Genomic DNA, 27,936 nt, shown 5'->3' with positions numbered 1-27,936 from the left:
GTAAGGTCAACCGCAGCCACATGCAAAAGTGTGTGATGACGCCTGGACGTCTCCTCACCTTGTCTCCAAGCTATTTTCAACCGAGTGTCATCTTGCTTTGTTCAAACGGGCACAGGACAGAGCTTTTTCTTACACTGCTTGGCGCGGACAATTCTGTCCAAGTGCTAGTGGAGCACGGGAAATCGGGAAGGATGCACGAGTACCGATACCGGCCTTACTTCAAGGTGTCAGGTCCTCGTGAAGGCTGCCGATAGCGGCCGCCGATACTGACATGCATGGCTGACACAGAAGGATTTTCTGTGTGAATTGCATCCTTCGCCATCCTCTCATATGCTCAATAAGATGCACGCTCTCTATCGGGGGTCTTCAATCCTGTTCCTCGAGGGCCGCTGTCCTACCGGTTGTCCAGCTCTCCCTTTTGCACGCACCTGATTTAAAGGATCAGATAATCAGCAAGTTCTGTAGAAGCTGGATAACGATCTTGATTATTGGAATCAGGTGTGTTGTAGCAGGGAGAGATAGGAAAACCGGCCCTCAAGGAACAGGGTAGAGGACCTTTGCTATATATCTTTGTTTTAATGCTTGAAGTGCATTATCATTAACGTGTTGCTTCCAAAATGTGTACGTTGATTTGCTAATGAAATTTGGGTTCTGTGATGACTTTCTGCATCCCGGTATTTCATTCATATACTTATTTTACACGTTTACGTTCTCATCAACCGAGAATAAGAGAATGTTAATATTCTTCTTATGCTGTTACTTCATTCGTTGCCGAGTTGTCATCGTTTTGTATTTTTCATTATAGTTTTTATTTTGTTTTTGACTTATTTTTTAAAATTCAGTTAGTTTTAATATAGAGGAAGTTGATTATTTTGAATTTTTTCAAAAATGCTTCGCTTTAAGCTTAGTTGTTATTAGTTTATTAATTTTAGTTTTTTTTAATATGGAGTATTTGTCGAGTGCAAGATCATTTAAAACATTAAAAAAAAAGTCACTAAGTATCAGTATTGTGTAATAAAGTAAACATCTCAAACAACTGACCTTCCCTCTGTTTGTAGTTGTGTTAACTGCAAAGTATAATGACCTTCTTTTGTTGAACTTGTATGTACTTAGATTATATTTTGAAATAAAGTGTCTAAATGTGTTTGACGGAGTAACCTAACAGCTGGTGAATCCAGAACAGTCAGAAAGAAAGGTCTTGGTTCACAATCATTTATCCTTGTCATAATTGGAATTTTATGTATCAAAAGTACTTGTGAGTACTCATACTGGTCTTGGACTGAAAAAAGAAAAAATAGTACCGGTCATCCCTAGAGGAAAGGTTAAGGGGCTAATTATTAGCCGATGGGGGGTTCATCATTCCGGTCAGGTAATGAGCGTGCGTGTCAGAAGGTCAGGGCCTCGGACGCGGCCCCAGCAATCAATTAGGTTGTGGAAAATACACCAAACGGGTGATTGACATAGAAGGAAGTAAGCACAGCAACACATTGCTAGTCATTTTCACAGCGTGCTAATTAGGGAGGAGGTCCAATTATAGAACTGTCGCCTACTTCTAAACAAAAAGAACAGCAGGATGTCAGGTGAACATGGCCAGTCTGGCCAACTTGTCTTCATTTTCTCTTTTGTTTTTGGAGTTGAGTGAAACTAACTTTTCTCCCCCGCAACCGACGCGAAGGAATTGGTGTGCTCATCCTCAGCGTCGTTGCTTGAAAGCAACAAGCGAGATGCTGTTGGTGGTCACATGAGCCGATAGAACGCATTCCACCGGGGCGACGTTTGACTGTGTTTGTGTGGACAGTTGTTTCGGCGCTGGCCCATGCGCAGGGATGAGAGTGAGTGAGTGAAATTGGTGACTAGACTGACGCAAGGTCGCGGCCTTGCTGGCAGTAGCTGTGTGAATTTAGGTCATAAGTTTGGAGATTTTCACAGTGTGCGGTCGGGCACTTTATAGTAAAATGATTGAGTTCCTTTTCTCCTTTAACCTCCGTCCGGTCTTCTGAACACATGAGATTTCATCCATCTTTCTGTCTTTTCGTTCAAAACTTTTCCCTTTTCTGTGTCCTCTGTCAGCTGAGCCTGGAGCCTAAACTCAAGGTATGTTGTACTTACTGGCAGTGCTTTAAATGGGGTAAAAAATAAGTGGAAGGTACTCCCCTTATTCGGCTGTTGCCAGGCAAATTAAGCGGTGGGTAACAGCGGATCATTAAAAGTGAAAAAAGAAATAGATAATAGATAATACGTTGCCATCTTATTTTTTGTTCCTTCAACCTACAGTCTGGCCATTCTTGTTGTGTGCAATCATTGTTGACATTGCTAGCAATAAGTGAATCAGAAGCGCTAACGTTACTGTTAGCTGGCTGCTCTTCACTTGCAAGATTAACGTTTGTCATCATCACAAGATACATTTTGCCCATTAAGTTTAAAAAAAAAAAAAAACCCAACACACAATGTCAAATATAGTCATTTAGATTTTAGGAACATAACTAAGTGTAATATAAGGCAGGATACCTTCTTATTTTATACATGGGCTGTGAATAAAAATACCTCAAAGTGCAATTTAAGGCACATCCTCTTTCTTAAAACACAGAGAGTGAATTACAAATTAGCCTATGTCCACATTATTGGAAAAGAAGTAAAAGAAAGCAAAGCAACAGGCCTACATGTTGTTGCCAGCTGGGCACTCGCTGCCAGCAGCTAGCGGCTAGCTGCTGGCCAGCTGAGACTTGTGCCGTATCATACGATGACGCCGTAATTTAACTTGCTATATTTTAGCATCCTAAATTAGTGATTGAAAATGATTTCGGGATGGCGTTGTGTTGATGTTGGTAGCAAATAGGTAATTGCAATAAAAGCTGTGATAAGGCAAGCCGAAATGTCGGAAAGACAAGTCAAGCTAGCCATCATGACACCACGCGGGCCAACTTCAAATTAAGAACCTATGAAGTTAGCCTTTGCGTTGGTGGCGTGTTACATTTAGTATGTTTGCAGCTTCATTGACATGTCAAAATGATGGCGCACACACAAAATAAACTGTTACTGGAGGCAGAAAATAATCCTCTATCATTTTTTGTTTTTTTTTACTTGAGGTACCCAAATTACTGAAGGAGTCGTATGAGTGTCACAAAGTGCAAGATAGAAATAGAACAAGAGAGGGTACTGTGGGCTCGTGAAGTTCCGGTACTGCTGCGTACCAGCCCACTAAAAGCACTGCTTACTGGTCAACACTTAAGGTTACAGCTTTGTATTTTTGACATTTAGTGAAGTTCTCTGATTTGCTTTTCGAGAACTTGGCGAATCTCCGATCTCGCCATCTCCTTTTATGCTAAGCTGCGCTAACAGGAAACTGCTTGTGCTAAAATTAGCGCACAAAGTAGAGTACAGACTTTTTTTCAAATTAGCTCTGTGACTCTTGACTTGTTAAGTTGTTGATATAATGTTGGGCAATGGCTTTGTGTTTGTTGCGTCTGAGTTATTCTCTGACGGGTTGCCTGGCAGGTCTTTGTCTTCAACGATGACGTCGTTAGCAGTCGCGAAGCGTGACAACTTCAGAGATGTTTTGCAGAATGTCCCTCCAGTGGGATTTCTGGCTGGAATTAAAGCGTGGCTAGCTGGGCGTGCGTATGGCCGCAGAATGGTCATAGTATTACTGACATGTTGTGCCATCATGATGAGATCATCATTATGCATGCAAACATTGAGTGGCATGTGCTCCCTGTATTCTGTTTTGTGTAACTGTGTTGGGTTATGTGTCACTCTAATGACTCTCTGTCGCCATCCCAGGAGCCCAGCAGCGTGTGCCCCACCCTGGTGACCCTGAAAGTCGACCCTGATGGATTCTTCCTCTACTGGACGGGAGGCGCCAACATGGTGAGACGCAAACCCACACACGAGCGGGACAACGCGCAAGCTAACGCGGATGTGACCCCCAATGTTGAACGGGTTTCGCCAATTTGTCTTGTCCCTTGTTTCCTCCCTGATGTGCTCGCCATCCTTTTTAGTCCACATCGATTTTCTCCCTTCCTGCCCGCCACTGCTTAAAGCCATTACTGCGGTCATATTAGATTGGACATTGGAGGCATTTAGCGTAATTAGACGATGGCTATAGGCAACATGATTGCAGGATGTGGGCTGGGAGGAAAAGGGAGGCTTTGTCTGTGGTGTCGTCAGGAAACTTTTTGAAATGTATCCTAATATCAAATTGTCACCCTTCATTGAAGATATACGGCCCGTCCGTCCACTTCCGTCCTTCATGATAATTGCGTGTTTGCATGCAACCAGTCCTTAACATCATCCCAACGCGTTTTGAGATAATAGGCCATTTGTCGCCCGAGGTGTTGCCGTGACACTATTTAGCAAAGATTTATTTAAAGATGGAGGTGAGGCTGATAGCGGGATGACAGACTTTGGTATCACAACTTCCCTGGAAATGCGAGCCACCCCGTGCCACAGAATTTGTTTTGTCACCATCCGCTGTTTTGTTGTCATCACAAAGTGCACATGCTTTCAATCATCCACTGGTATATCCATTCCAGTTTTGGTGCTTTTCTTCAACGGGTTTGTCTGTTCTGAAATTTTGGCCTGTTATTTCTGTCACGTTCAGGCCTTTAATTTGGTTTTGTGGCCCCCACCCGAGGAGAACTTGCGGACACAGTGGAGAAGCAAGAAAGAGGACGCAGCAACACAGATATCCGCCCGTCTTTCTCTTATTAATGAGAACACTTTTACACAGATGACTAGGATATTCTGGGAATAGCGGGACCCAAAATATTAGATTTGCCCTTGTCACCGTGGCTGTTGTGATTTTCTTCACTATCAATTTGGGATAATGCGGGTTTTATTTGAGGTATTGTAGTCACGGATGGACTACAATGACGTTCCCTTGAGCTCTGATTTGGAAAGCGAGCAATAAATTACTGATCGGCAATCTTAGTGCACTATTTGATTCTCAGTGGATTCTTTACCAGGAGACGAGGTGTGAACCTTTCCAATTGAGCCCCAAGGAAAACATGTAAGAGTTGGACTCGAAGCGATTTGGGAAGAGTTTTGAACATTCTCTTGTCCATCGGTCGTCCTCCCAATGTGTCTCGTTTCTGTTCTCTGCCTTCCTTCTCCCTTTGTAAACATCCACGATCCTATCTAAACCTCTTCAACTGGAACCTTCAGGCACACTTGGAGAGCCTCACTGGTGATTTACGTCCAACCCGCTCTGTTAGCTTTGAGTGGGCTTTGAATTCAAAATATTTAAAAGTAACGACAGCTGGACTCACTTCCATCACGTACTGTACAGGCCGGCCTTAGCAAGCGTGTCACATGGTTGACACTCTTTCCCCCTCTTTTATTTATTTATTTATTTTTGATGTATCACATTGAAGCTGTATGCTAATTTATGCAGTCGGTTAAGGCGCGCTGTATCTCACTAATATAGGAAATGTCTTGTTGGATTTGATTTAAAAAATGCAACACTGTGGGCAAAGACTATTTTCAATCCTCGATCTATTTTAAGACCAGGTTCCACAAGCTATCTCACTTCAGATTGCATTTGTCTTGCAGTTTTATTTTTACTTATACACTTGGCCAGGTCTGTGCCTTGCCACAATTCTGTCTCTGATCACCTTGGATAGTTCCTTCGACCTTTGACCTCATGATTCTCATTTTCTCTGACATGCACTGTGAGCTGTAAGGTCTTACAGTATATAGACCTTTCCTAATCAAGTCCAATCAGTTTATTTAAACACAGCTGGACTCCAATAAAGGAGCAGAACCATCTCAAGGAGGATCAATAGAAATGGACAGCGTGTGAGTTGAATATGAAGACTGCTGCAAAAAGGGTCTGAACACTTTTGACCCTATGATATTTCAGTTTTTACTTTTTTCATAAACTTGCAAAAAATTCTACAGGTCTGATTTTGTTCTGTCAAGTTGGGCACTGAGTGGACATTAATGAAAAGTAAAATGAACTTTTTTGATTTTGGCAAAGAAAGTGAAAAATTTCAAGGGGTCTGGAAAAAAAAAAAAAATATATATATATATATATATATATATCTCCTGCAGCATATTTCCCCCTTATCTTCCTTGATTCTTCTCCCTTGTTCTTCTGTCCATGCCCACCGCAAAGTATAATGGACACGTAAATAGCACCTGAGGCGGCACCCCCGGGGACGTTATTATCTCACCGCAGACCATTTAGCCTGTGATGGACCCACATCACACTCAAATGGCCTACAAATAGAAGTTGTTACTTGGAACAACATTCACAGACTTGACGCTGGAACCTTTTGTTCAATGTCAAACAAAAACTTTGCGGAAGTGGCTAATTAACCCAAAATACCAAGTTGGGCTTTAATAGGGCGCTTGTGCGTTGTCTTAACTCTTGTCATGCTGTCACAGCGTTGCCATTAGCCGAGGACTGATTTGTTTTTGGGCTTCAATAAGCTTAGATTCTCTCCACTTGAATTAGATGGTGCTTTGTCGAACTCTCAACAAACGCACAAATGCTACATGTATTCCAAAATTGCTGTCCAATTAGTCCTTTGCATGTCTGTTTTCATCATAGCAAACCAAAAAGATGGTGTGTGTGTGTGTGTGTGTGTGTGTGCGCGCATGTAATGTAAGCCAGATGGATGGTTTGAGGCACAATTGTTGGCAGGTACAAGTAGCTCAACTTTTGCATTCAGGGGATTGACTCGGACAAAAAGGATTTACACACACGCGCACACGCATGCACACACACGCCGTACGGGGCTATTAGGGAAGTTGAGTGTGTCATTTGATAATGTGACGGCTTCCTCCCCTCTTCCGCATGGTCACGTTTGCTATTATCTGCGGCTGCACATGGAGAGTAGCAGTGTGGTTGGCGCACGCCATTCCAAAGAAGAACAGAAATCATCGCCGACGAAAAGTGCCATTGGCCCTTGTAGAGTGTGGAGCTGCTGCACACTTGGAAGTGTTACTCCAGTTAGCATATAAAGAGAGTAAACTGCAGAGTTTTTCGAGTTAAATCAAGACTTAAAGCGGAAGTCAACCCAAACATATTTTTTTCAAGACTATATTCCCAGCAGGCCCACTAGTTGAAACACTGCATTCGGATTAATTTTGCATTTTTGGAATATAAATTCAAGCAGCAAAATGCACTCGTTTGAAGACATCTCGGTGGGCGGCCACTTTGTCTTCTGTCGACTGAAAATGACATCACATCGAGCAATCACGGCTGACCTGTTTTCTGAATCTGAGGCGTAATTGGTCGTTGTGAGCAGTTGTGATGTCATTTTCAGTCAACAAAAGACAAAATGGCCGCCCCCAGAGATGATTAAAAATGAGTGGATTAACACTTATTCCACAATTTATCAGAATGCCCTGTTTCAACTAGTGGGCTTGCATAGAACATATTCTTGGAAAAAATAAACACTAAACACTGTACATACATATACATCACATGTTTACAGACTGCTTAGATTAGATAGATTTTCCTTGCTTGCCTGTAAAATGCAGCGTTGTGTTTGTCATATATATTTTCTTTCTAAAACAAGACATGGTTAGCCAATCAATTGGTGTTCAGTAGCATGTTTTCAGTCACAGCTGCATTATTGTTTTGTCTTGAACTTCTCAAAAATAAAGCTCTTGTGAAAAAAAATACTAAATAATAACACAACAAATGTATTAAAATAAATATACTGGTTAAAAACAGCGCTTTGAATAATCCATGGTAAATTTCACAAATAGTAAAAAGTTCAAGAAATTGAAGAACAGAGAAGTTCATGCGATTTGTCCAAAAATAACGACTTTTTTGTTTTAGGAATCGGAATCGATAATCGTTAGGAACCGGAATCGAATCAAAGAACCGTAATCATCCAAATTCAAATGATGCCCAACCCTAGCTTTCACAAGGAAGAACAGCTCCTAATTCGACTGAAAAGTTTCAATGTTCTCGTAATTAGTTGTGCAGTTGAAGCGGAGGCGTGGCTTAACGGGAATTCTCGACATTTACACAGAATACACGCCCTTTGTTTTCGTGCCAATGTTATTAGCGGCTAATGAGTTCACAATACAAGCGTCTTTTTTCGTCTTTGAAAGAGAGCTGGACAATCCGTGTTGAACATTGCAAGTGCAAACTCGTTTAACACTTGCAATGTTTTGTGTGTGTCTACGCGTGCATGTGTGTGCGTGTGTGTGTGTGTCTCCACCAAGTTTAGAATAGTCTAGCTTTTCATTAAACTTACCTTCTATTTCGTTTTGACTTTTGCTTTTCAAATTTGGTTCATTAAAAGAAATAGAGCAGTTTTACTAGTTTGTTTTGGATTCTTATTTGTAGTATTATTTTTTTTTTCTTGCTTTTCTTCCCTTCCTGCCAAATTGTGAACTACTTGCTAAAGTACATTTGTGGTTGTTATGTCCTAAGAAGTATTCCACGCACATCACCTGCCTCCTCTACAAGACACTTCTTTTTATTAATTTTTTTTAAATCTGTGGACAGTCAGAGTGACAGAAATGACTCGACGGCTCGGATTTCGCAAGGATGCTCGTCGTTCATTGTGCACGGCGGCAGTAAATGAAGACATTGCCCAAATGACTGTTTCAAATAACACACAAGTATGACATGAATTGACAAAGGCGACAACAAAGGACATGTTCCATGTAGTTCTAGTTTGTTTTGTTTTGTTTTGTAAACGGACAAAATGTTTTGAGTGAAGAACATTTGCTTGTCCACTTTTAGTTCTCGCGCTCGTTTGCGACGCTAACGTTGGTCCCCGCACGTTTTTGCGTTTGGCAGCTAGCTTCACAAGCACCATGAGTTGTTTTTGAAGTGTGTGAGCTCGTCTGTGCTCGCTCCATTCCCGCCCGCATTTTATTGCTTTTGATAGGACAGCTTTGTTTATATCTAAGTGAGTGTGTGCGTGTGTGTTTGCGCGCGGGTGACTTTTTATAGTGGTCTCACTTGCTTTTGCTGATGTTAACTAAACTGGCTTTGTCAGTTTATTTTCCCTTCATCTCCTTCGCCCCCCCCCCCCCCCCTATTCAGCATTAATCGTCATAGTCAGTGTGAATACGAAACTGTCATATTGTTGCAATTCTCCACAGCCCACAAAAACGACGTGGCAAAGTCGACTTAACCCTGCCTCGTTCTTTTCTAGCTGACTATTTTCAGCAAGGAGGTAACAATTCCACCGCTTGTTTAAAGATCATAGGTCTCATCTCGCTATGGGGAAAAAAAAGGTGGTGGTGGTGGGGGGGGGGGGGGGGGGGTTCCGACGTGCTGCCACCGCGCGACATTTGAACCCGACCGCGATTGGTCACCCGAGCCACGTTCGGAGTCCAATAAAACCCCAGTGCGGGTGCGGCACAGGAAAGGAGCGGCGCTCCCTTGATTGTTTTCGTGGCCTTTCATATTACACGTCACGTTGTGAGCGCAGATGAAGAATGTAGGACAGTGTAACAAAGTGTGTGACAGCCCAACCAAAGTGCAGAAACTTTTTACCATGCACCGGCCAAATATAGCCTGACCTCTACTGGCTTTTGGTTGGTTGTTTAAAAAAAAAAAAATCTGGACAAGTTCTTGGACTAAAGCAGTGCAACTTAATTCACTTAATTTGAATTCAAAGACATGAAAGACATGCTCAAGCACGCTTGGTTCAGTTTGGTGTGGGAGGATTTGACTTTTAGTTCCACATGTGATGGAATCGGCATGACAAAATTCTGGACGTGAGGAAAAGCAGGCTCATTTGGCGCTGCGGTCAGAGTCCAAAGCGATAAATGGCGTGGGCTGCGTCAAGGCTTGGCACTGACAGACGAATGGCGCTGTACAGCCGCGTGGACTCGCTCAATATTGCACAGCGAGAGCACGCGGGCCGGCAGAGCACAAGGCCGGAATATGTCAGGAATGTACTCGCAGAAATGGCCGACGTCCTCGGCAAGCGCGCCCCCCGCCAGCGCTTCCGCGAACAGCAATGCGCGCAAACCTCATGCTTAGTTTAATTTTTTTTTTTTTTTTTTGGAATCACACGCTGACACATGGTGCTCTTTCTGAACACCACACACACACACACACAGACACACACACCATCTTGCTCAACAAGTCAGGATGTTTCACAAGTTTGAGCCTGCGTGTCGCCGATTAGCGGCGCGTGTATGTGTGAGGGCTAGTAACAAAATGTTCACTGTCAAAACGCATACGCCGACAAACGTTGCCGTCTCAGTTCTCGCGGTCTCCACGGAGTCACCATGGCGATGGCAGAATGAAACCGCAGCCTGTGGGAGAGCAGGAAGTTTTTCAATGATTGCCTGTGTGCGCGTCCTACAGACCCAGAAGCGCTTTATTCCCCCCGGGACTCAAACGATTCTCCACAGGCCAACGGGAGGACATTTGAGTCCGCCTCAATTTGTGAGCCCTTTTCTTCCGTGTTATTCCGCAGTCGCGCTGAAGACGAAAAGACCCAAAGGAGGCAGTCAAAATGAAAGTTTGTTTCTGGAGAGGAACTACAACTGCAACATGAAAGAACACGGGCGGGCAAGGCGGCCTTTCACAAAGGCACAGTGGCAGACACACAGCAAATAACAGGAAGTCTGACAGACTTTTTTTTGTTGTTTTTTTTTTTTGCTTTCTTTAAATTCTGGATGAAAGATCTGATGATGGTCAATTTAGGAAAGCAAGAAGCGGGAATGCGAAGGGAACGAGAGCAGTGCCAAAGAAGTCGTTTGAGATTTCCAGTCCCCTCCTCTTTGTTTCGGACTTTGGTCCATCGCCGCTGCTTTGTCTCTTCTTCGGGTCCACACCAGATTATGAACAGCCGTCACCTGTTGTTGATTTAAGATTTGTTTAATCGTCGGCCCCCGGAATCTTTTGTTCCCTTAGAGACAGTGTTGCCACAGTTACATTGAAAAAGTAATTTCATTCCTTTACTCATTACCTGATTTTAAAAAGAACAAAAGTGGCATTTTGGATCAGTTTTACGAGCAGTGATGCCGGTAACATGTTATGCCCCCTTTTTTTTTTTTTTTTAATGTTTTTTTTTTTTTTTTGTACAGTAATGACTAATTGAACTCATTCACTGCCATTGACGAATTTACTTCAGCCATTCAATCCCAGGAACGTATTTATGGTTTTTTTTTTGTTTGTTTTTTTTTTGTTTTTTTTCAAACATTAGGGTACAAGAGGGTCTGAAAATGTCCAGCAGGGAATGAGTGAATGACTTACTTTTCTTTTGCCACTTGCCACTCATTCACTATTTGGTTGTAGTGTTGTTAACTCATTCAGCGCCAGACTTTTTCACACTCTCCGTGAATTGACATTTTAACTATGCCATTGGGAGAGAATGAGTTAATTGCCTCTTGGTGCAGCAGTGACTAACATTTTCACAACACTTGAGTAGGAATCACAGATTTTTCCGTCGCGGTTTTCCCTTACGCATGTATGTGGAACAAAACTAATAATTAACAAATAATGAAATACAGCAGGAGACCATATTACTATACAAAGACACACAGCAAACAGCTGTACATTCATGAACACATAAGAAAGGGAAACTGCAGTGTTTACTGCTTGAAGTGAAGCATGGTCATGTTTGGACCACATGAAATATAACAATGGAAGAAGTCAAGATCTTTGTGTTTTGAAGACGGAAATCCAGTCCCTATTTTGAGTTTGTGTCAGCTAAGGAAAATATAAAGGTGTTGCACACTGTGCTGTTGACAAAGCGTTATCTAGCTTCAAAAACACGAGCAATATGTTAAGTTAAAAATAAATAAATAAATGGATCGCAGCTCATTCAAGCTTCAAGAGAAAGAAGGGTGTGTGACTGGATGAGTTCCCCTAATGGAATCATTATATTTATAAACAATGTATATTTTAAATGTTTTCTCCCATGACAATATGAGCGGTTAAATAAGGCCGAAATAAACTGCTTAAAAAACATTTATGTTCAAAAATGTACTCCCAATTAAATATTGTCAACACTGGTGGTCAATTTTACATTCAGCGGGCTTGTCGACATTTGTTGAATGCAACTAATGAAGTCACTTGTATTAGGGTTGCTCGATTATGAAAAAAATCATCAATCATGATTATTATGGTAATAATTGAAATCACAATTATTTAAACAATCATTTATTTTTTGGGTTCAAAACAAGAAAATGTTTAAACGTAAAATATAACGCCAAATAAATGTAAGTCAGTTCCTTTTGGACCGAAGAAAATTTATAAAATTATTATAAAATAAAAAAGGTGAAAATATGTAATTCAACTATGATTTCCTTGTGTAAACAAACAGTACGTTGGCTATAAATGAATATTAATAATCTTTTTTTTTTTTAAAACGATTATGCCAATTTTGTACACGTGCCGTGTAATAATCCTAATTTTAATTGAATTTCGATCAATTGCACAGCCCTAACATGTAATCTCACTTAGTTCCTTCAAAAAAGTGCACTCAAATGTTTGTCCTTAATAGTGATGCAATGCATCCCGCATGCGTGCTCTGATTTTTCACCGCGCCGCCAATCCACAAAATCCTGGGCAAGTCAAACGGCCAACCTGTGCAAGCCGCTGACTCACTGAGAACGGCACACTTGACTCACTGTCACCCTGCTCAAGTTGCTTGTAGACCACATGGTGGCGCTCTCAAGCCGACACATAGCAAAGTCCCCGAGATATATCACATTGTTTTTTGTTGTTGTTTTTTTTTTTTTTTTTAGGAGGTGGAGATTCTGGACATCAGCACCATTAGGGACACCAGAACAGGAAAGTACGCCAAGCAACCAAAGGTAGGTTTGTGTGTGTGTGTGTGCGATGGTGTCACCGCCTGCTGCTGACGAATTCATGAGACTCAAGTGTGACTGTCGCCAAAATATGTATGAGCGCGCCATGTGCGCGTTGCTTCTCTCCGCCGATGTTGCGAAAGGTGACGAGGCACTAATGAGCCTCAGCACAGATGGAGCAGGAAATGACACAAGCGGCGCTGGTGGGGACCTTGTGTCATGCAGTTGCAGACATGAGTCCGACATCTCATGCAGTCAGGATTTGTGGACTCGTTTGTTTGCGATAAAAAAAACGGCGTCGACTTTACCGTTTTTGTACACTTTGTTGAAGTCAGAAGTCACTGCAAATTGTGGCGCGACTGTTGTTCAATTTATGCGAAGAAGGGATTTTGGGGAACTTCATCGTGGAATATGTGTCGAAAGTGAAGCAAAATGCCAATGTGGTGGATTTAGCGCCCAGGTCCCGTTTGCCTCAGGACTTGGGATAGACCGATTATCCGCCGTGCCGATTATCGGCGCCGATATTCTGCGTTTTGACGAATATTGGCCTTTCTAAAACATCTGTTGGCCGATAATAATTCAATTTAAAACTGTGTTTAAATCAAAACAACGATATGTGAAAGTTAAGTTTTCTGTCATTTTGAAATTTTGGAGAACTTCATTTACTGTCGACTACGACCGTGGGTGATTCCTGAACTTCTTGTTAGAATTTGATAAAGATGTATATTGTCAAAAAATTATAGTAATAATAATAGAAAAAAAACTACATTATGCAAATCTGAAAAATTGTTCAATAAACATATCGTCGCTGTTCTGTGAAAAAACACTTATCTCCAATTTTGGAAACGTTTTTAATTTTCACTTTAATGCAATGTCTATAACGTGGAAACATGATTCATGTAAAAATAAGAAAATGAAAAAAATTGAGAAGTGTTTTTCACATGACAGCAACGATATGCTTAAAGACGTTTCAACAAAGGTAAGACTTTTTATTTTTTATTATTATCCTTTTGTTTAGATTTTGATGCCAATATTGTCTTTTTTACGTAAAATTAATATCAGCTCCAAATAGCGGTTACCGGCCGCCTTGACTACTAATAATCTGTATCGGCCCTGAAAAAAAACATATCGGTCTATCTCTACTCAGGACCCCAAGGTACGAGAGCTGCTCGGCTTCGGCAAAGGCGACCACGTAGAGGGGAAGCTGGTCACCGTCGTCCACGGCAACGACCTGGTCAACATCTCCTTCCTTAACTTCCAGGCTATGCAGGAAGACACGGCCAAGGTAACCATGACAATCCGCCGGCCGCCCCTCTCATCAGGTCTTGCGCTCCTTCCTCTCCGCCCTTCCATCTGTCCTCGTTCCATCCTTCCTTCCTCGGCGATGACAACCCTGTTGGAACTTTTGGCCACTGTTCCCAGGTTTGGACTGATGAGCTGTTCACATTGGCCACAAATATCCTCTCCCAGAATGCATCCCGCAACAAGTTCCTCTTCAAAGCGTAAGAGGCCGTTTTATTTCTTTTTTTATTTATCCAGCCCATTTCAAGAGCCAACATGTGCTACTTGGAGAGGATGACTTGGACTAACAGGCATCTTTTCTTTGCTGGCCTTTGTCAGGTACACCAAATTAAAGCTGCAGGTGAACCAGGAAGGCAAAATACCAGTGAAGAAGTGAGAGACGACCTTGGCATAGTCCTTTGTTTGTTTTGGTTTTTATTTAAAGGGGAAGTCAACCCAAACCTATAGAATATGTTCTATGCAGGCGCACTAATTGAAACACGGCATTCTGATTAACAATGCGTTCGTGGAATAAGAGTTAATCCAGCCGTTTTTAGCCATCTGAGGGGGCGGCCATTTTGTCGACTGAAAATGACATCACAACATCTCAGGTAACGACCAATCAGGGCTCAGCTTCAGAAAACAGGTCAGCCGTGATTGGTCGTTGTGAGCAGTTGTGATGTCATTTTCAGTCGACAGAAGTGACAAAATGGCCGCCCCCGGAAATGGCTAAAAACGGCTGGATTAACTCTTATTCCACGAACGCATTGTTAATCAGAATGCCGTGTTTCAACGAGTGGGCCTGCTGGGAACATGTTCTTGAAAAAAACGTGTTTGGGTTGATTTCCCCCCCTTTAAAGAGGCGGCAACTCAATGAGGTTTCTGCACTTGGTCGGTGTCTTTTAGTTTCCACAAGATGTTTTCTGACAAAAGGCGAGTGGAGACGGCTCTGGAGCAGTGCAAGCTCGTCAACAACAAGGTAACGACACAAAGACAATGAGGGAGGCGTTACTTGTGTGACAAAGATGAGCGTCCCTCTTACATATTTGCGTCTCCAGCAGGCGTTTCGTAGTAAAGCTTCCGCTTGCTTGTTTTGATGCTTTTTACAAAAAAAAAAAAAAAAACATTACCGATTCATTCCAAGTGACCGCAATTTTCCCTTTCCCAGTCGAAAGGAAATGCTCGCCTTTCTTTGAATGGGTTATGTCACCAAATATTCTCGCCGGCCTTTGCGTTTCAAGAAGCTACGCTTGTGTTTTCTTTTGCGCCCGATGAGCCGCCCCTCATCTTCCGCGAGGATCGATATGAAGTCACAAGACTTGAAGCATAAGGGCCCGACTTGTAAATGCTCACTGTCAGCATTTCTGCCCTGGGTGTTATCCTGTGCGCGGAACTCACGAAAGCCAGCCGGTTTGCTTTATTTCCCGCCGTTATCGTCTGGCCGACGGTGTTTCTTGGATGAGTTTTTTTCTTTTTTTTTTCTTTTCCCTCTCAGCAGTCGAACGGGCTGAAGCCGGACGACTTCACGTGGGAGGCCTTTCACAACTTCCTCAACAGTCTGTGCCCGCGCTCGGAGATACAAAGCATTTTTGTGGAAAGGCAAGCGACGCGCGGCCGGCGCGCTGACCGCCGCTTTCCGGCCCTTTGCTTCACCCGCTCGTCTTTCCCGCCGCAGCGGCTCCAAGGGGAAGCCTTTCAACTCTCTGGACCAGCTGACCGACTTCATCAACCGCCAGCAGCGCGACTCGCGCCTGAACGAGGTGCTGTACCCGCCGCTCAAAAGAGAGCAGGTCCGACAGATCATGGAGAAATACGAGACCAACGTCAGCCAGCTGGAGAGAGGTCGGTCTCCTCCGCCGCCGGGGGCTTGTTCGCTTGCGTCGCAAACCGCAAGACCCGCGGCCAAAGTGTGTCTCGCCCCCAGACCAGATCAGTTTGCAGGCCTTCACCAGTTATCTGGGAGGGGAGGAGAACAGCATCGTTCCCCCGGAGAGGCTGGACGTCATCGACGACATGACTCAACCGCTCTCGCACTACTTCGTCAACTCCTCGCATAACACGTACCTCACAGGTGCCGCGCGAGACGTCGGCCGGCGCGCTTTTGTGCGGGAGGGGCTGCCATGTTTTGCTCCGGTGCCTCCGCAGTGGGTCAGCTGACCGGGCTGTCGTCGGTGGAGATGTACAGGCAGGTGCTGCTCACCGGCTGCCGCTGTGTGGAGCTGGACTGCTGGAAGGGTCGACCCCAGGACGAGGAGCCCTACATCACCCACGGCTTCACCATGACCACTGAGATATCCTTCAAGGTGTGTGACGACGCCTGCGGTGTGCCCGACGCTCCGGCGGCGTTACATGTACAGCTGTGTGTGTGCGTGCGTGCGTGCGTGTGTCTGATCGCAGGAGGTCATTGAAGCCATCGCCGAGAGCGCTTTCAAGACCTCGCCGTACCCCCTCATCCTGTCCTTTGAAAATCACGTCGATTCGTAAGTGTCAATATGGTCGACCCCACTTGATTGTGGAGGGAAAATGTACCATCTGGAGCACGGGTGTCAAACTCGAGGCCCGGGGGCCCGGATTGGGCCCGCAACCTCATTTTATGTGGCCCGCGAAGGCAGATCATGTGCGTCAATTTCACGTTTCGTGCAAATTGTTTTCATTTTCAACAACACTGCGGTATGAGATACTGCAATGTGTTATTTGTTACCAATCCTCCCTTATAAGATAAATGTTAAAATAATTGAACAAATCGTTACTCACCGGCTTCTCATTTCAAAACTAGCGATCATATGGGTTCACAGTCCTAACGGCCCTCCGAGGGATACCATAACTACAATGTGGCCCCTGACAAAAAAATGAGTTTGACACCCCGATCTAGAGAGTTTACTGTCAAATTAAACATCAAACAAAGAGAAGTCCTCCTTGTGTAGTCAAAACAACGCACAACATTTGCTTAGTAAGGTTCACTTAGCTTGTTGCGAAAAAAAAAACAAAAAAAACATGCAAAACACTGTAGACAGGCTAACGGGTAGCATTGGTGTTGCAGTGTTTTAACCTGTTAAAGCAACCTGATATTTTAACAAACATGTTGGGCGGTTTTATTTATTTCTGTAGCACATTTCCTACTCAATGTGCAGCATTTGCACACAACACAACAGTTGACCCCATCCAAAAGCAAAGTAGAGAGAACAAAAGGAGCTTACAAAAATGACTAGAATGTACGGTGACACCATTTAAAGGCATTAAGAGAAAACTTGAAAGACATTCAAAAGTAAAGAAATAAAAGTACGTTTCTAAAATATCTAGAGGACCTTCATCAAAGGTGTGAGGAGAAAAAAAAGCAACGTTTTGACCCTGGGTTTTAAAGGCATTTCCACTGGCAGCTGACTTCACTTCTGTTGGCAGCTTATTCCATTTGTTTGCGGCATAACAGCTCAATGCAGCTTCACCGGGTTTGCTTTGAATCTCTGGTCTCCACTAATTGACGCCAGTCTGCAGAAAGCAGAGCCTGAAAGGTTTTACAGAATATTCAATCAGCATTTCATTCATGTATTCAGGACCCAAATTGCTCTGTGATTTATAGACCAGGAGCAGAATTTTCAAATCTGTGATTCTACAGCTAAGTGGGAGCCAGTGTAAAACCGTGTCGAGAAACAGAATCACAAAAGCACACTTTTCGGGGAGTTCGCAGTAAAAATCACACAGCAAGTTTAAAGGCTGACTAGGCCCGTGCAGTCTAAAAAGCGCTTTTCATTCATTTTGTCAGGGCCAAGCAGCAAGCCAAGATGGCGGAGTATTGCCGGACCATATTTGGAGACGCCTTGCTCATTGACCCACTGGAAAAATATCCAGTAAGACTGATCTCCAATTTGATATGTCTTCTTATTTTTCTTTAGGGTCTCCTCAATGTGGGCTGCATTCTTTCTGTCCTCCTTATCTTTACCTCGGCGTTCATATCAAAGTGCTAAAGTAGTTTGACTAGCGCAGGGGCCTCGGCTCGAGATCGTTCCGATAAAGTTGCGCAACGGAAGCCTCACTTTTTTCTTCCCCGCCCTTGCCGAAAGCTGCTGGCGGGCCAGCCGCTGCCCTCGCCGCAAGACATGCTGGGCAAGATCCTCATCAAAAACAAGAAGAAGCACCATCACCACCGGCCCTCCAGCGGCAGCAGCATACGACGGCGCGAGCTGGAGGAGCAGTCGTCGCCCAACGCCGGTACTGAACAACATGAGCAAACCCTCCGATCGCGCCACGTGCAGAGAGGAGACGTGCTCGGGCGTTTGTTTGTGTGTGTGTGTAGACTACCCTCTGCTGGAAGGCGAGCAGCTCCTGTCCAGTGCGGAGGAGAAGCTTGCCGAGAGGATGGCCAAAGACTCTGATCCTCGCAAGTCCATTGGTAGGTCAAAGAAGCAGTTAGAGCTCCGTTTACCGCAATGTTTTGGATCTCTGATGTCATTTCCCTGCACACTCGCCAGGAGCTGAGGGAGAGAGCGACGAGGACGACGATGACGAACCGGTGACCGAGCTGAAAAAGCCCAACTCGGATGAGGTATGAACCTGAAGCTAGGTTCACACCGCAGGCGAATGCGATTTTTTTTTTTTTTTTTTTTTTGCCCATATGCGACCTGTATCTGATTTTATTTTTATTTTTTTTATGACAGTCCGAACGATTACGATTTTTTTTTTCAAATTTGACCTGTGTCTCTTTCATATGTGTTCCTAAATCGGATACGGATCCGATTTTTTTTCCCAATGCGACCGCGGTCTGAACGTCCAGGTCGCGTATATCCGACATTGTCGTCATCCGGAGGCCAAAATGTGCTCCGCGCAGGTAGAGGGAAGTGCTGGCAGCCGGGGAATCGAATCTGCAAAGTTGTTTTGAATAATCCTATTGACTTTATATTTTTCTTTAATTTAATCCCACTTGAAACGTGAAGCATAAAGTGGACATTTTAGCGATCGTAGTAATTCAGCCACGGTCATCGATTTAATTTTTTCACGCACGGTTATGACATGACGTCATCGTTAGTGATGTCTCCATGAAATGAGATATTAAAGCCTCGCCTCATAATTTCCCCCAAATACTATATTTTTTTCTACCTCCTACCTAATCGCTTCACTGTACAAATGCCCATGCTGGACCATATTTACATCCGCAAACACAGCAACGGGAATGACGTCGTCTCGTCTTCTGCGCATGCCGCTCACTTTCGTCACAGAGCGGGCAAGACCGAGGTCGCATTTAAAATGTAATATGAACGCTTACACAAAAAGTTTTCAGAAAATCCCAATCGACCAATTAAGACCTGCTGTGTGAACCTATCCTTAGCGCCGGCGCTTTGGATTTTGAGGCCGATCGGCTGATTTTCCCCGTCTAGGGTACGGCCAGCAGCGAGGTCAACGCCACGGAGGAGATGTCCACGCTCGTCAACTACATCGAACCGGTCAAGTTTAAGAGCTTTGAACTGGCCACCAGTAAGTGGCATGGCGACGTTTGAGGAAGCCTTGTTGGCGAATGCTCGTATTTCACTCGTCTGTCTTTTACACCCCAGAGCGGAGGAAGTTCTTTGAAATGTCGTCATTTGTGGAAACCAAAGGCATGGACACCCTAAAGAGCGCCCCCATCGAGTTTGTTGAGTATCCTTGGACGATTGCATGGGAGCGGGCATTCAGTCATCATTTCTCATCGCCGTTTGTCCAGATAATGGCTAGTTGCACGTTTTACTTTCTGTGAATCCCAAACGAGCGCTGATTAAAAGCGTAAAGTGAATTCAACCCAAACCATTTTTTTTCAGGGATATGTTTTCGGCCGACCCACTAGTTGAAACACGGCATTCTGATTAATATTGTGCTTGTGGAATATGAGTTGAGCAGCACAATCCACCCACTGTTAGCCATCTCAGGGGGCGGCCATTTTGTCATTTATGTCGACTGAAAATGACATCACAACTATTCAGGGCTATTTTCCGGGTAAAGACCAATCACGGCTTAGCTTGAGAAAACAGGTCAGCCGTGATTGGTCGTTACCTGAGCAGTTGTGATGTCATTTTCAGTCGATAGAAAATGGCCGCCCCCAGAGATGGCTAAAGACAAGTGGATTAAGTCTCACGCAATATTTCTCAGAATGCCTTCTTTCAACTAGTGGGCTTGCATAGAACATATTCTTGGAAAAAAATATGTTTGGGTTGACTTTCTCTCTAAAAGGGAACTAAATCCATGCTGTCAAAACTTTGTTATAGTTTAAATGAGAATGTGTCGTCTTTATCAGCCGCAGTTTACAGTCCACTCCAAAAGTATTGGAACGGCAAGGTCAATTCCTTTGTATACCTCGACATTTGGGTTTCACATCAACAGGTGGATATGAAACAAAAGTTCGGAATTCCAGCACTCTTGGCACACAGACTTGTTGAATCCCGTTAAGTATGTGGAGTCGCACATTGGCTACGTTTACATGGACAAAAAATTCTTCAGTCCGATCAGAGTTTGGATTAAAATTCTGATAGGATGCACTGTTTTCATGGACACAAAACTATTGATCCGATATTTGCGTGTTCATACATCACAACGATGCCACCATATTGGAATGATTAGACCGCTATTTTTTAATAGTTAGTTGAGTATACATAGACTTGTGGTCGTTACTGTTTCTTTTCAATTGGTGCCATGACCCAGATGAATCCTAACCAGACTAGTGTGTCGAATACTAAGTATTCTTGCTTTCAACATTTTGGGGTCGAGTTTTGCCTTGAACAGCACTACTCCAGGTACAACAAGAACCAGCTGAGCCGAATTTATCCCAAGGGAACAAGGGTGGACAGCTCCAACTATATGCCGCAGCTCTTCTGGAACGTGGGCTGCCAGATGGTGGCGCTCAACTTCCAGTCGCTTGGTGAGCACGCGACTCGAGCGCCGCAAACAAGCAAAGCCGTCCGCTGTCGTCTTCATCTCCTTGTTTAGATCTGCCCATGCAGCTCAACATGGGCGTCTTTGAGTACAACGGCCACAGCGGCTACCTGTTGAAGCCCGAGTTCATGAGGAGGACGGACAAGCACTTTGACCCTTTCACAGAGAACATCGTGGACGGAATCGTTGCCAACACAGTCAAAGTCAAGGTCAGGGCAAACGTGATGTCGGCGTGAGCCGCCTTTCCTGGAGTACTGAAACGCAACGTGTGTTCCCAACACCTGTCAGGTGATCTCAGGCCAGTTCCTGACCGATAAAAAGGTCGGCGTGTATGTGGAAGTGGACATATTTGGACTTCCTGCAGATACAAAACGCAAATACCGGACGAAAACTTCCAACGGCAACTCACTGGACCCGGTTTGGGACGATGACGCTTTTGTCTTTAATAAGGTGAGCGATCCTTTCCCCCCTCCCCTTGCCTCTCGTGTTGTTTGCCTGTCCTGCCCTCTTGAAATCTCACTCCTCCAGGTGGTCCTCCCAACGCTGGCCTCTCTGAGGATCGCCGTGTTCGAAGAGAACGGCAAGTTCCTGGGACATCGCATTCTACCCGTGTCGGCCATTCGACCAGGTCAGTGTCGCACCTGAGAACTGAGCCACATGAACCTCAGGCCCGAATTGAATGGTGTCCTCCTTTCTAGGTTACCACTACATCAACCTCAAGAACGAGTTGAACCAGCCCCTCCTGCTGGCCTCTTTGTTGGTCTACACCGAGGCTCAGGACTACATTCCCAATGAACTCCAGGGTGAGAAAACCTTGAAAAAAATAATCACATGTTAAATCTCTATTACCGTAATTTCCATGAAATACAATGTCAGATCATATAATACCCCCCCATATTCACTCTTAAAAATATATATTTTTTTTAATCTGCACTAGTTTATAAAACAGTCCTCCCATTTGCCGGTATTTATTATCCAAGTGAATAATACAGATCAAGATTCAAAACATGCCAAGTAAATGTAAATGCTTATACATTCAGGTACAAAACAACGCTCCTTTCCCATACCTGTGTTTAAGGTTGTTCAAAACTTTTTGTTTTTTAAATAATTTTTTTCCCAAAATCCTGTTCTCACACTTGAATCTCTTTTAGACATTTTAGTGAGCTACTTTTTATTTCTTTACTTCGTTTTTAGATTTCTTTAACTATTGTTTGCAACTGCTTTTAAATGTTGTACTTTTAATCATGCATCTTTTTTTTTTTTTTTTTTTCGTATTTTAATCATGCACATTGAGTTAGCTTGTGTATTAAATCCGCTATGTAAATAAAATAGAGTTAGTCTGGAGCCTGGCAGAGTGCCTTGCCTACACATAGGCTAAACATGTAGAACCTTAAAGAAAAGAGTCTAGTGGCTGTAAAAAATAATTACACTCGGTAATGTTAGGAATATCTCCCGTATATTTTAACATAAATTCCAGACCATCCCACAGTACCCTTTTGCAAGGAGCAACAATCGCTACAACGTTACGACTTTACAGTATGCAAATAGCTAACGACATGCCTTTATGTGCGCATAATAAATGTTGCAAATGGCTTGTGGTCATTGCGAGCGGGCTAATGTGGCTAACTGATGAGATACTAACAAGATACGAGCACAGAACATGTACTTAGTCTTTGTAATGAAACCAGGGGTGAGAACAACATCAATGAGGTAAGTCAGACGGACTTATAAGGCAATTACGCTCTTATTTAGCTGTACTGCTGCAAACCCACCGGCAACAGGAAATGAAATGTCCGCAACAACGCCAGACGACTTATTTTACTGTAGGAATTTTCGAGTAAAATACGCTTTTAACATTCGACATTAAATATCATGCTGTAAATAAGCCTTTTTTACAGCCTCTAGGTACAAGTAAACATTTATAAAATGTAAAATATTTTCATAATTATTGACCCTTGTACAATATGGGGGGAATTTTTAATTTGATTTTTTCTTCAAAAACGTGCATATTCTTGGGAAATTACGGTTACGGGAAATTAATTTTCTAAATCGCCCAGCCCGAGTGGACAGCGCAGCCCCGAAAAGAAAAAAAAAAATTGAAGTCTGAAACAATTGTGTTTTTTATGTCGTCAGAGTACGCCGAGGCCCTGACCGATCCCATTAAACATGTCAGCCAGCTGGACAAAAGAGAAACACAGCTGGCTGTGCTCCTGGAGGAGAACTATGAGGTGCGCGCACAATTGCCTGGCTTCACATGGCAGTTTTAGGATCTTTGACCAGGCAGGTCCTTTGGCTCCTCTTTAGCATTTCCCCGACCAGCCCAGAGAAGGCGAGGCCAAGAGGGAGTGCGAGGTCATCCCATGGCGCGTCACATCGCCCTTCCCGCCTCCTTGCCGACCCGACGAATGTCCCGACGTCATCCAGCCAGGTAGCAACAAGTGCAAAAACTTGGACCCGCTCGACACGTGGCTTTTTTTTTTTTTTTTTTTTTTTTTTTGCCCGCCGCGTGATTTGCTTCCCCGTGCTCCGTTTCACACGTCTGCTTCTCCCTCGTTTTTTTGCGTAGCGCAAAGCCACAAGGAAGACCTCATCGCTACTGTTCTGGCAGGTAAGGCCACGCCGCCGCATCGCTTTCGACGCGTGTGTCCGCGTCTCCTTGCAATGAATGCCCGTCACTCACTTTTTCGTCCCATCTCTCAGACGTGCAGGCGCAGTCGATAGAGGAGCTGAAGCAGCACAAGACCTACTTGAAGCTCATTAAGAAGCAGAGCAAAGACCTCAAAGAGTTGCGAAAGAAACATCTGAAGAAGGTTGGCGCATCAATTTTGAATACTTTGACTAACAAGCATTAATAGACGTCTTTTGTTATGTGTTAAGAAAAAGAAAAATGTATTTTATAAAAATATGAAGAATTTGGGGCCGTTTATGGTCTAATATGATAGAAATTAGAGCATAGGTATGGATTAGGTATGTTCAACTCATTCATACAATGTATGAATGAGTAGAAAAAGACGGGAAACAGAAAATGAATCAAGGTACTTTTAAACTTTTTTTTTTGGGCTATCAACCAATAAGAGGCACAAAATGGTTGCTAGGAAGTGGGAGGACATGTTTGATTGTCCTTCACCCTGGGACAGGTTATTTGAGTTCATTTATAATACCGCTGTAGATTTACAAAGTCAAGGTTGTGTATCCTTTTTGGCAAATGTAAAATATGTGTGAGAGAGGGGAAAAAAAATCATGTCTGTGGCCCCATCTTGCGCCAGTCAATGTACCATTTTGTGCGTGTGTGTGTGTGTGTGTCTTAGGTGTGGAATCTTAGTAAAGAGCAGAAGACTCGAAGTAGTCAGCTGGATTGCGATGTGCAAAGGAGGCGCAGTCAGATGGAGAAACACCTCAAACGCAGCGTCAAGAAGAAGTAAGGTTCCGTGGGAGAGTAACACAGCGAAGAGGAGCAGGCAGGCAGGCAGGCAGGCAGGCAGGCAGGCAGGCCATGACGCCGCCCGCCCGCTGTGTTTTCTTTCTTTTTCTCAGCGAGCCCCAAGAGCCGGTGCGGCAAGAACTGTCGGCCCTGGATCAGGAGCACGAGAAGCGGACGGTGCAGCTCAGGGAATGGCAGATGCAGGAACTCCTGAAGCTCCGGCAGCAGCTGCACTTGCTGGAGAGGGAGAAACAGCAAGCGTACCTGCAGGAGGTGCAGGAGAATCCCTTCGCCGAAGGTTGGCAACCTCGGACACCTCTGAGCGTCACTCACGCGCGCTCCTGCCGTTTGTGTCTTTTCAGTCCTTCCAGAGGTTGAAGGAAACCACGCACGAATGCCAAGCAGCTCAACTCAAGAAGCTCAGGGAGATTTGCGAGAGGTGAGTGAATGGTGAGGTGAATTCGGGACCGCGACCGACGTGCCAACTTTTTCTGCATTTTGATTTTGCTGCCTGCTCGCAGGGAGAAGAAAGAGCTGCAGAAAATCCTGGACCGGAAGCGTCAGAACAGCATCAGTGAAGCAAAGAGCCGGGACAAAGACAAGGCTGAGATGTAAGCGCATATTCATTTATTCATGCCTTTGTAATTATTTATTCATTTTGAGTCAAATGATGTTCTTTTGTCTTATCTACAGAGAACTGAATGACATCAACAGGAAACACATTCAGGACTCTGTCAGCTTAATACACAGGGTAAACACTCTATAAAGATATATATATATATATATATATATATATATATATATATATATATATATATATATATTATATATAATATATATATATATATATTATATATAATATATATAATATATATGTATATATATATATATATAATATATATAATATATATATATATATATATATATATATATATATATATATATATATATATATATTAGGGCTGTCAAAGCATTAACTATGGAGATTAATTTAAATTTCACAACGCACTAAAAAAAATTAACTCAGTTAACTCAGTTTTATTGACTTCCTGTAGCAGCTGACCTCTGCTCACATTGCAACCAAACTTAGAGGAGAGTCACTGTCGCAAAGACTGACTTTTACGTATCGGAGAAATCCAAAATAAGTTGCACACTTTGCACAGCCAAATTCAAATATCATATTAGTTGTACGTCTTTGGTGTATGGTTCAACTGTTGTATTTTACAGGAAAATAATCATTTTCAAGGATCAAAGAAAGCTATTAGAACAGTCTTTGAGTCGAAATATACTTTTATTTTTTTTCTCCACATTAATTCCAAGGTTTTACTCAAGTAAATATCGGTCCCAGGCTTCGTAAAAAAATTGTAGTTGAAAAATACGATTAATCGCGATCAATTCTGGAAAACTTTGCAAGTAATTAGTTAAAACATTTTAATCGCATGACAGATATTAGGGCTGTCAAAGTTAAAGCATTAACTATGGAGCTTGATTAAAATTTTATAACGCATTAAAAAAATTTACTGCGTGAACTTAGTTTTATGTAATCCCTGTGACAGCTGGCCTCTGCTCACTTTGCAGCCAAACTTAGAGAGTCACTGTCGGACTATTACGTAGTTTTACTTTAAAAAGTTGCTTGAAGGCTCATTGGAGAAAACCCAAATATTTCAAATACCATATTAGTTGTACGTCTTGGGTGTATCGTTCAGCAGTTGTATTTTGCAGGAAAATAATCGTATTCACGGATCAACAAAAGCTATTAGAACAGTCTTTGAATCAAAATATACTTTTGGTTTTCCTCCAAAATTAATTTCATGATTTTACTCAAGTAAATATCGTTTCCAAACTTCATAAAACATTCTAGCTGTCAAGTACGATTAATCGCAATTATGGAAAATGTTTGCGATTAATTAGTTTTAAAAAATGTAATCGCTTGACAGCACTTATTGTCAAGCGATTAAAAAGATATATAGTGTATGTATATATGTATGTGTGTGTGTATATGCATGTACATGTTTTCCTTGCACCACAGCTGGAGGAGGCTCAGAAAAGGAGGCTGGAGAAGCTGAAGCTGAGGCAACGAGAAGTGCTACAGCACATCGACGAGGAGCTGCCGACGGTGAGTGACTTTTGCTTAGGTCCAGAGGCGGCAAAAGTACTCACAATGTGCTTGAGTGAAAGTACAGTTAGTTGACATGAAGATTCTAGAAGTAGTACTAATTCAACATCTTTTCCTAAGTAAAAATAAAAACGCTCAGACTGTGAAATGTACTTCATTTCAAAATATTTTGTTTGCCGTCAATTATAGCAGAACCGGTTGCCCCATTTTTTTTTATTTGTTTGTTTGTTTTTCTCACGGTGCAGCTTCAGGCCGAGCTGGACGGCAACCTGGAGGACGAATTCCTCCGCCTCCCAGAGGAGATCTGCCAGCACCTGGAGCTGGAGCTCCAAAACAAAGGTCTGCACAGTAACGCCCTGTGGTCGCCCATGTCCAACAACAGCAGCCCGGGCTCGGGCTCGCGCTCGGGCCCGCCCTCCAACTGCTCCACGCCCAGCAACCCGTCGACGCCCAGTCGCAGCATGTGGTACACGAGCAATGACAATATCGCGCCCCCTTTGAGCAGCTCCACGTCCTCAACGCCCGTCCTGTCGGAGGTGGAGATGTCCTTCACTTGAAGTTAGCGTTTGTACAAATGGATTCAAATGAGGGGCTGTCGTGATTATGATGCGGTGTAGTAATTAAATAGATTATGTACTAATTCTATTCCTTTTTTTTTTTTTTTTTTTTTACTCTGTTCCTGTCTGTAGAGCTCTGTTATTTTTTTTTTTTTTTGCTTTTTGTCAGAAGACATATCAAAATCCTGAATAGCAAAATCATGTTACCACTTAATGTACTCCAGCTTGATTTTCATGGTAAGCAGTGATTAAGATTTGCGGTCTTGTTTCACTTTTCATGACTTGTGGTACCGTTTAGTGGAAAGCTACCAAATCCAACATCCTCCATGCCTGCAAATGGAACCGCTGACTTATTTGTAGCTGTAATGGCAGTAGCCGGCCAGCGTGTGGTGCTACAGCCTTGACAGTTTTTCTACTTTGCACTGTGCAGTCATCTCTTCTCAAGAAGGCCATTTGAATAGACACACTACCATTCTTCTTTTTTGTTTTTATTCCATCAAATTGTGTTGCACAAATATAACGGTACTTTAATTTATCAATGTTCCTTTTCTTTTACCTGTAAATTCCCGTCCTTATTCCTCCCCTTTCTTTGCGGCAAAATGTTTTCCTGTGGAATTGAGGGGCTTGATCGATGGCACTCGTTGTAAATGTTCCCTGTGCATATGTTGTTGTTTGAAGTGAAATTTTACTACTGACTGCAGGTGCTGGAGCGAGAGGTAACGCGGTGTTTTGGTCTGCTCTCTCTCGACCCTCCTCGCTCTGAAAAAGCACTGGCTGCCTGTCTGTCTGAATGTTGCCCTCAAACACATTCTTTGTCAACTCTTACCTTTTATTTAAATGGCATTTTAACAACGTCTGCTGCGTCCGTGTTTGTTTGTTGTCGGCACTCGGAGAGCAAGAACTGACCTACGCTTGAATAG

The 27,936-nt window shown here is 43.3% G+C and overlaps 1 protein-coding gene across 4 annotated transcripts in view; it reads left to right on the top strand.

The window, feature by feature from the left end:
* The window catches only part of plcb3 (phospholipase C, beta 3 (phosphatidylinositol-specific)), a 52,828-nt gene extending 24,958 nt beyond the window's left edge, over positions 1-27,870 (top strand). For 3 of the 4 annotated variants that reach the window (XM_086054939.1, XM_086054924.1, XM_086054915.1), the window contains 33 exons: positions 3,781-3,867; positions 12,685-12,753; positions 13,895-14,032; positions 14,170-14,249; positions 14,368-14,421; positions 14,935-15,007; positions 15,524-15,627; positions 15,704-15,870; positions 15,953-16,099; positions 16,174-16,331; positions 16,426-16,508; positions 17,789-17,873; positions 18,087-18,234; positions 18,320-18,415; positions 18,495-18,568; positions 19,398-19,494; positions 19,572-19,656; positions 20,784-20,908; positions 20,977-21,131; positions 21,211-21,372; positions 21,451-21,550; positions 21,621-21,725; positions 23,056-23,150; positions 23,227-23,350; positions 23,489-23,530; positions 23,623-23,732; positions 24,231-24,340; positions 24,457-24,616; positions 24,706-24,782; positions 24,865-24,954; positions 25,037-25,094; positions 26,373-26,459; positions 26,705-27,870. In XM_086054939.1, coding sequence (XP_085911065.1) covers positions 3,781-3,867; positions 12,685-12,753; positions 13,895-14,032; positions 14,170-14,249; positions 14,368-14,421; positions 14,935-15,007; positions 15,524-15,627; positions 15,704-15,870; positions 15,953-16,099; positions 16,174-16,331; positions 16,426-16,508; positions 17,789-17,873; positions 18,087-18,234; positions 18,320-18,415; positions 18,495-18,568; positions 19,398-19,494; positions 19,572-19,656; positions 20,784-20,908; positions 20,977-21,131; positions 21,211-21,372; positions 21,451-21,550; positions 21,621-21,725; positions 23,056-23,150; positions 23,227-23,350; positions 23,489-23,530; positions 23,623-23,732; positions 24,231-24,340; positions 24,457-24,616; positions 24,706-24,782; positions 24,865-24,954; positions 25,037-25,094; positions 26,373-26,459; positions 26,705-27,016 — 3,657 coding nt within the window. In that variant the 3' untranslated portion in view covers positions 27,017-27,870. Of the gene's footprint in view, positions 1-1,989; positions 2,095-3,780; positions 3,868-12,684; positions 12,754-13,894; positions 14,033-14,169; positions 14,250-14,367; positions 14,422-14,934; positions 15,008-15,523; positions 15,628-15,703; positions 15,871-15,952; positions 16,100-16,173; positions 16,332-16,425; positions 16,509-17,788; positions 17,874-18,086; positions 18,235-18,319; positions 18,416-18,494; positions 18,569-19,397; positions 19,495-19,571; positions 19,657-20,783; positions 20,909-20,976; positions 21,132-21,210; positions 21,373-21,450; positions 21,551-21,620; positions 21,726-23,055; positions 23,151-23,226; positions 23,351-23,488; positions 23,531-23,622; positions 23,733-24,230; positions 24,341-24,456; positions 24,617-24,705; positions 24,783-24,864; positions 24,955-25,036; positions 25,095-26,372; positions 26,460-26,704 lie in introns of those variants that run through there. The other variant, XM_086054933.1, reaches the window with a different exon arrangement.
* The last annotated feature ends 66 nt before the right edge of the window (positions 27,871-27,936 follow it).

This window comes from Filicampus tigris, chromosome 2, assembly GCF_054856515.1.
Source record: "Filicampus tigris isolate MCC_2025a chromosome 2, RoL_Ftig_1.0, whole genome shotgun sequence".
Lineage (NCBI taxonomy): Eukaryota > Metazoa > Chordata > Actinopteri > Syngnathiformes > Syngnathidae > Filicampus > Filicampus tigris.
This window is presented reverse-complemented; position numbering and strand designations above follow the sequence as displayed.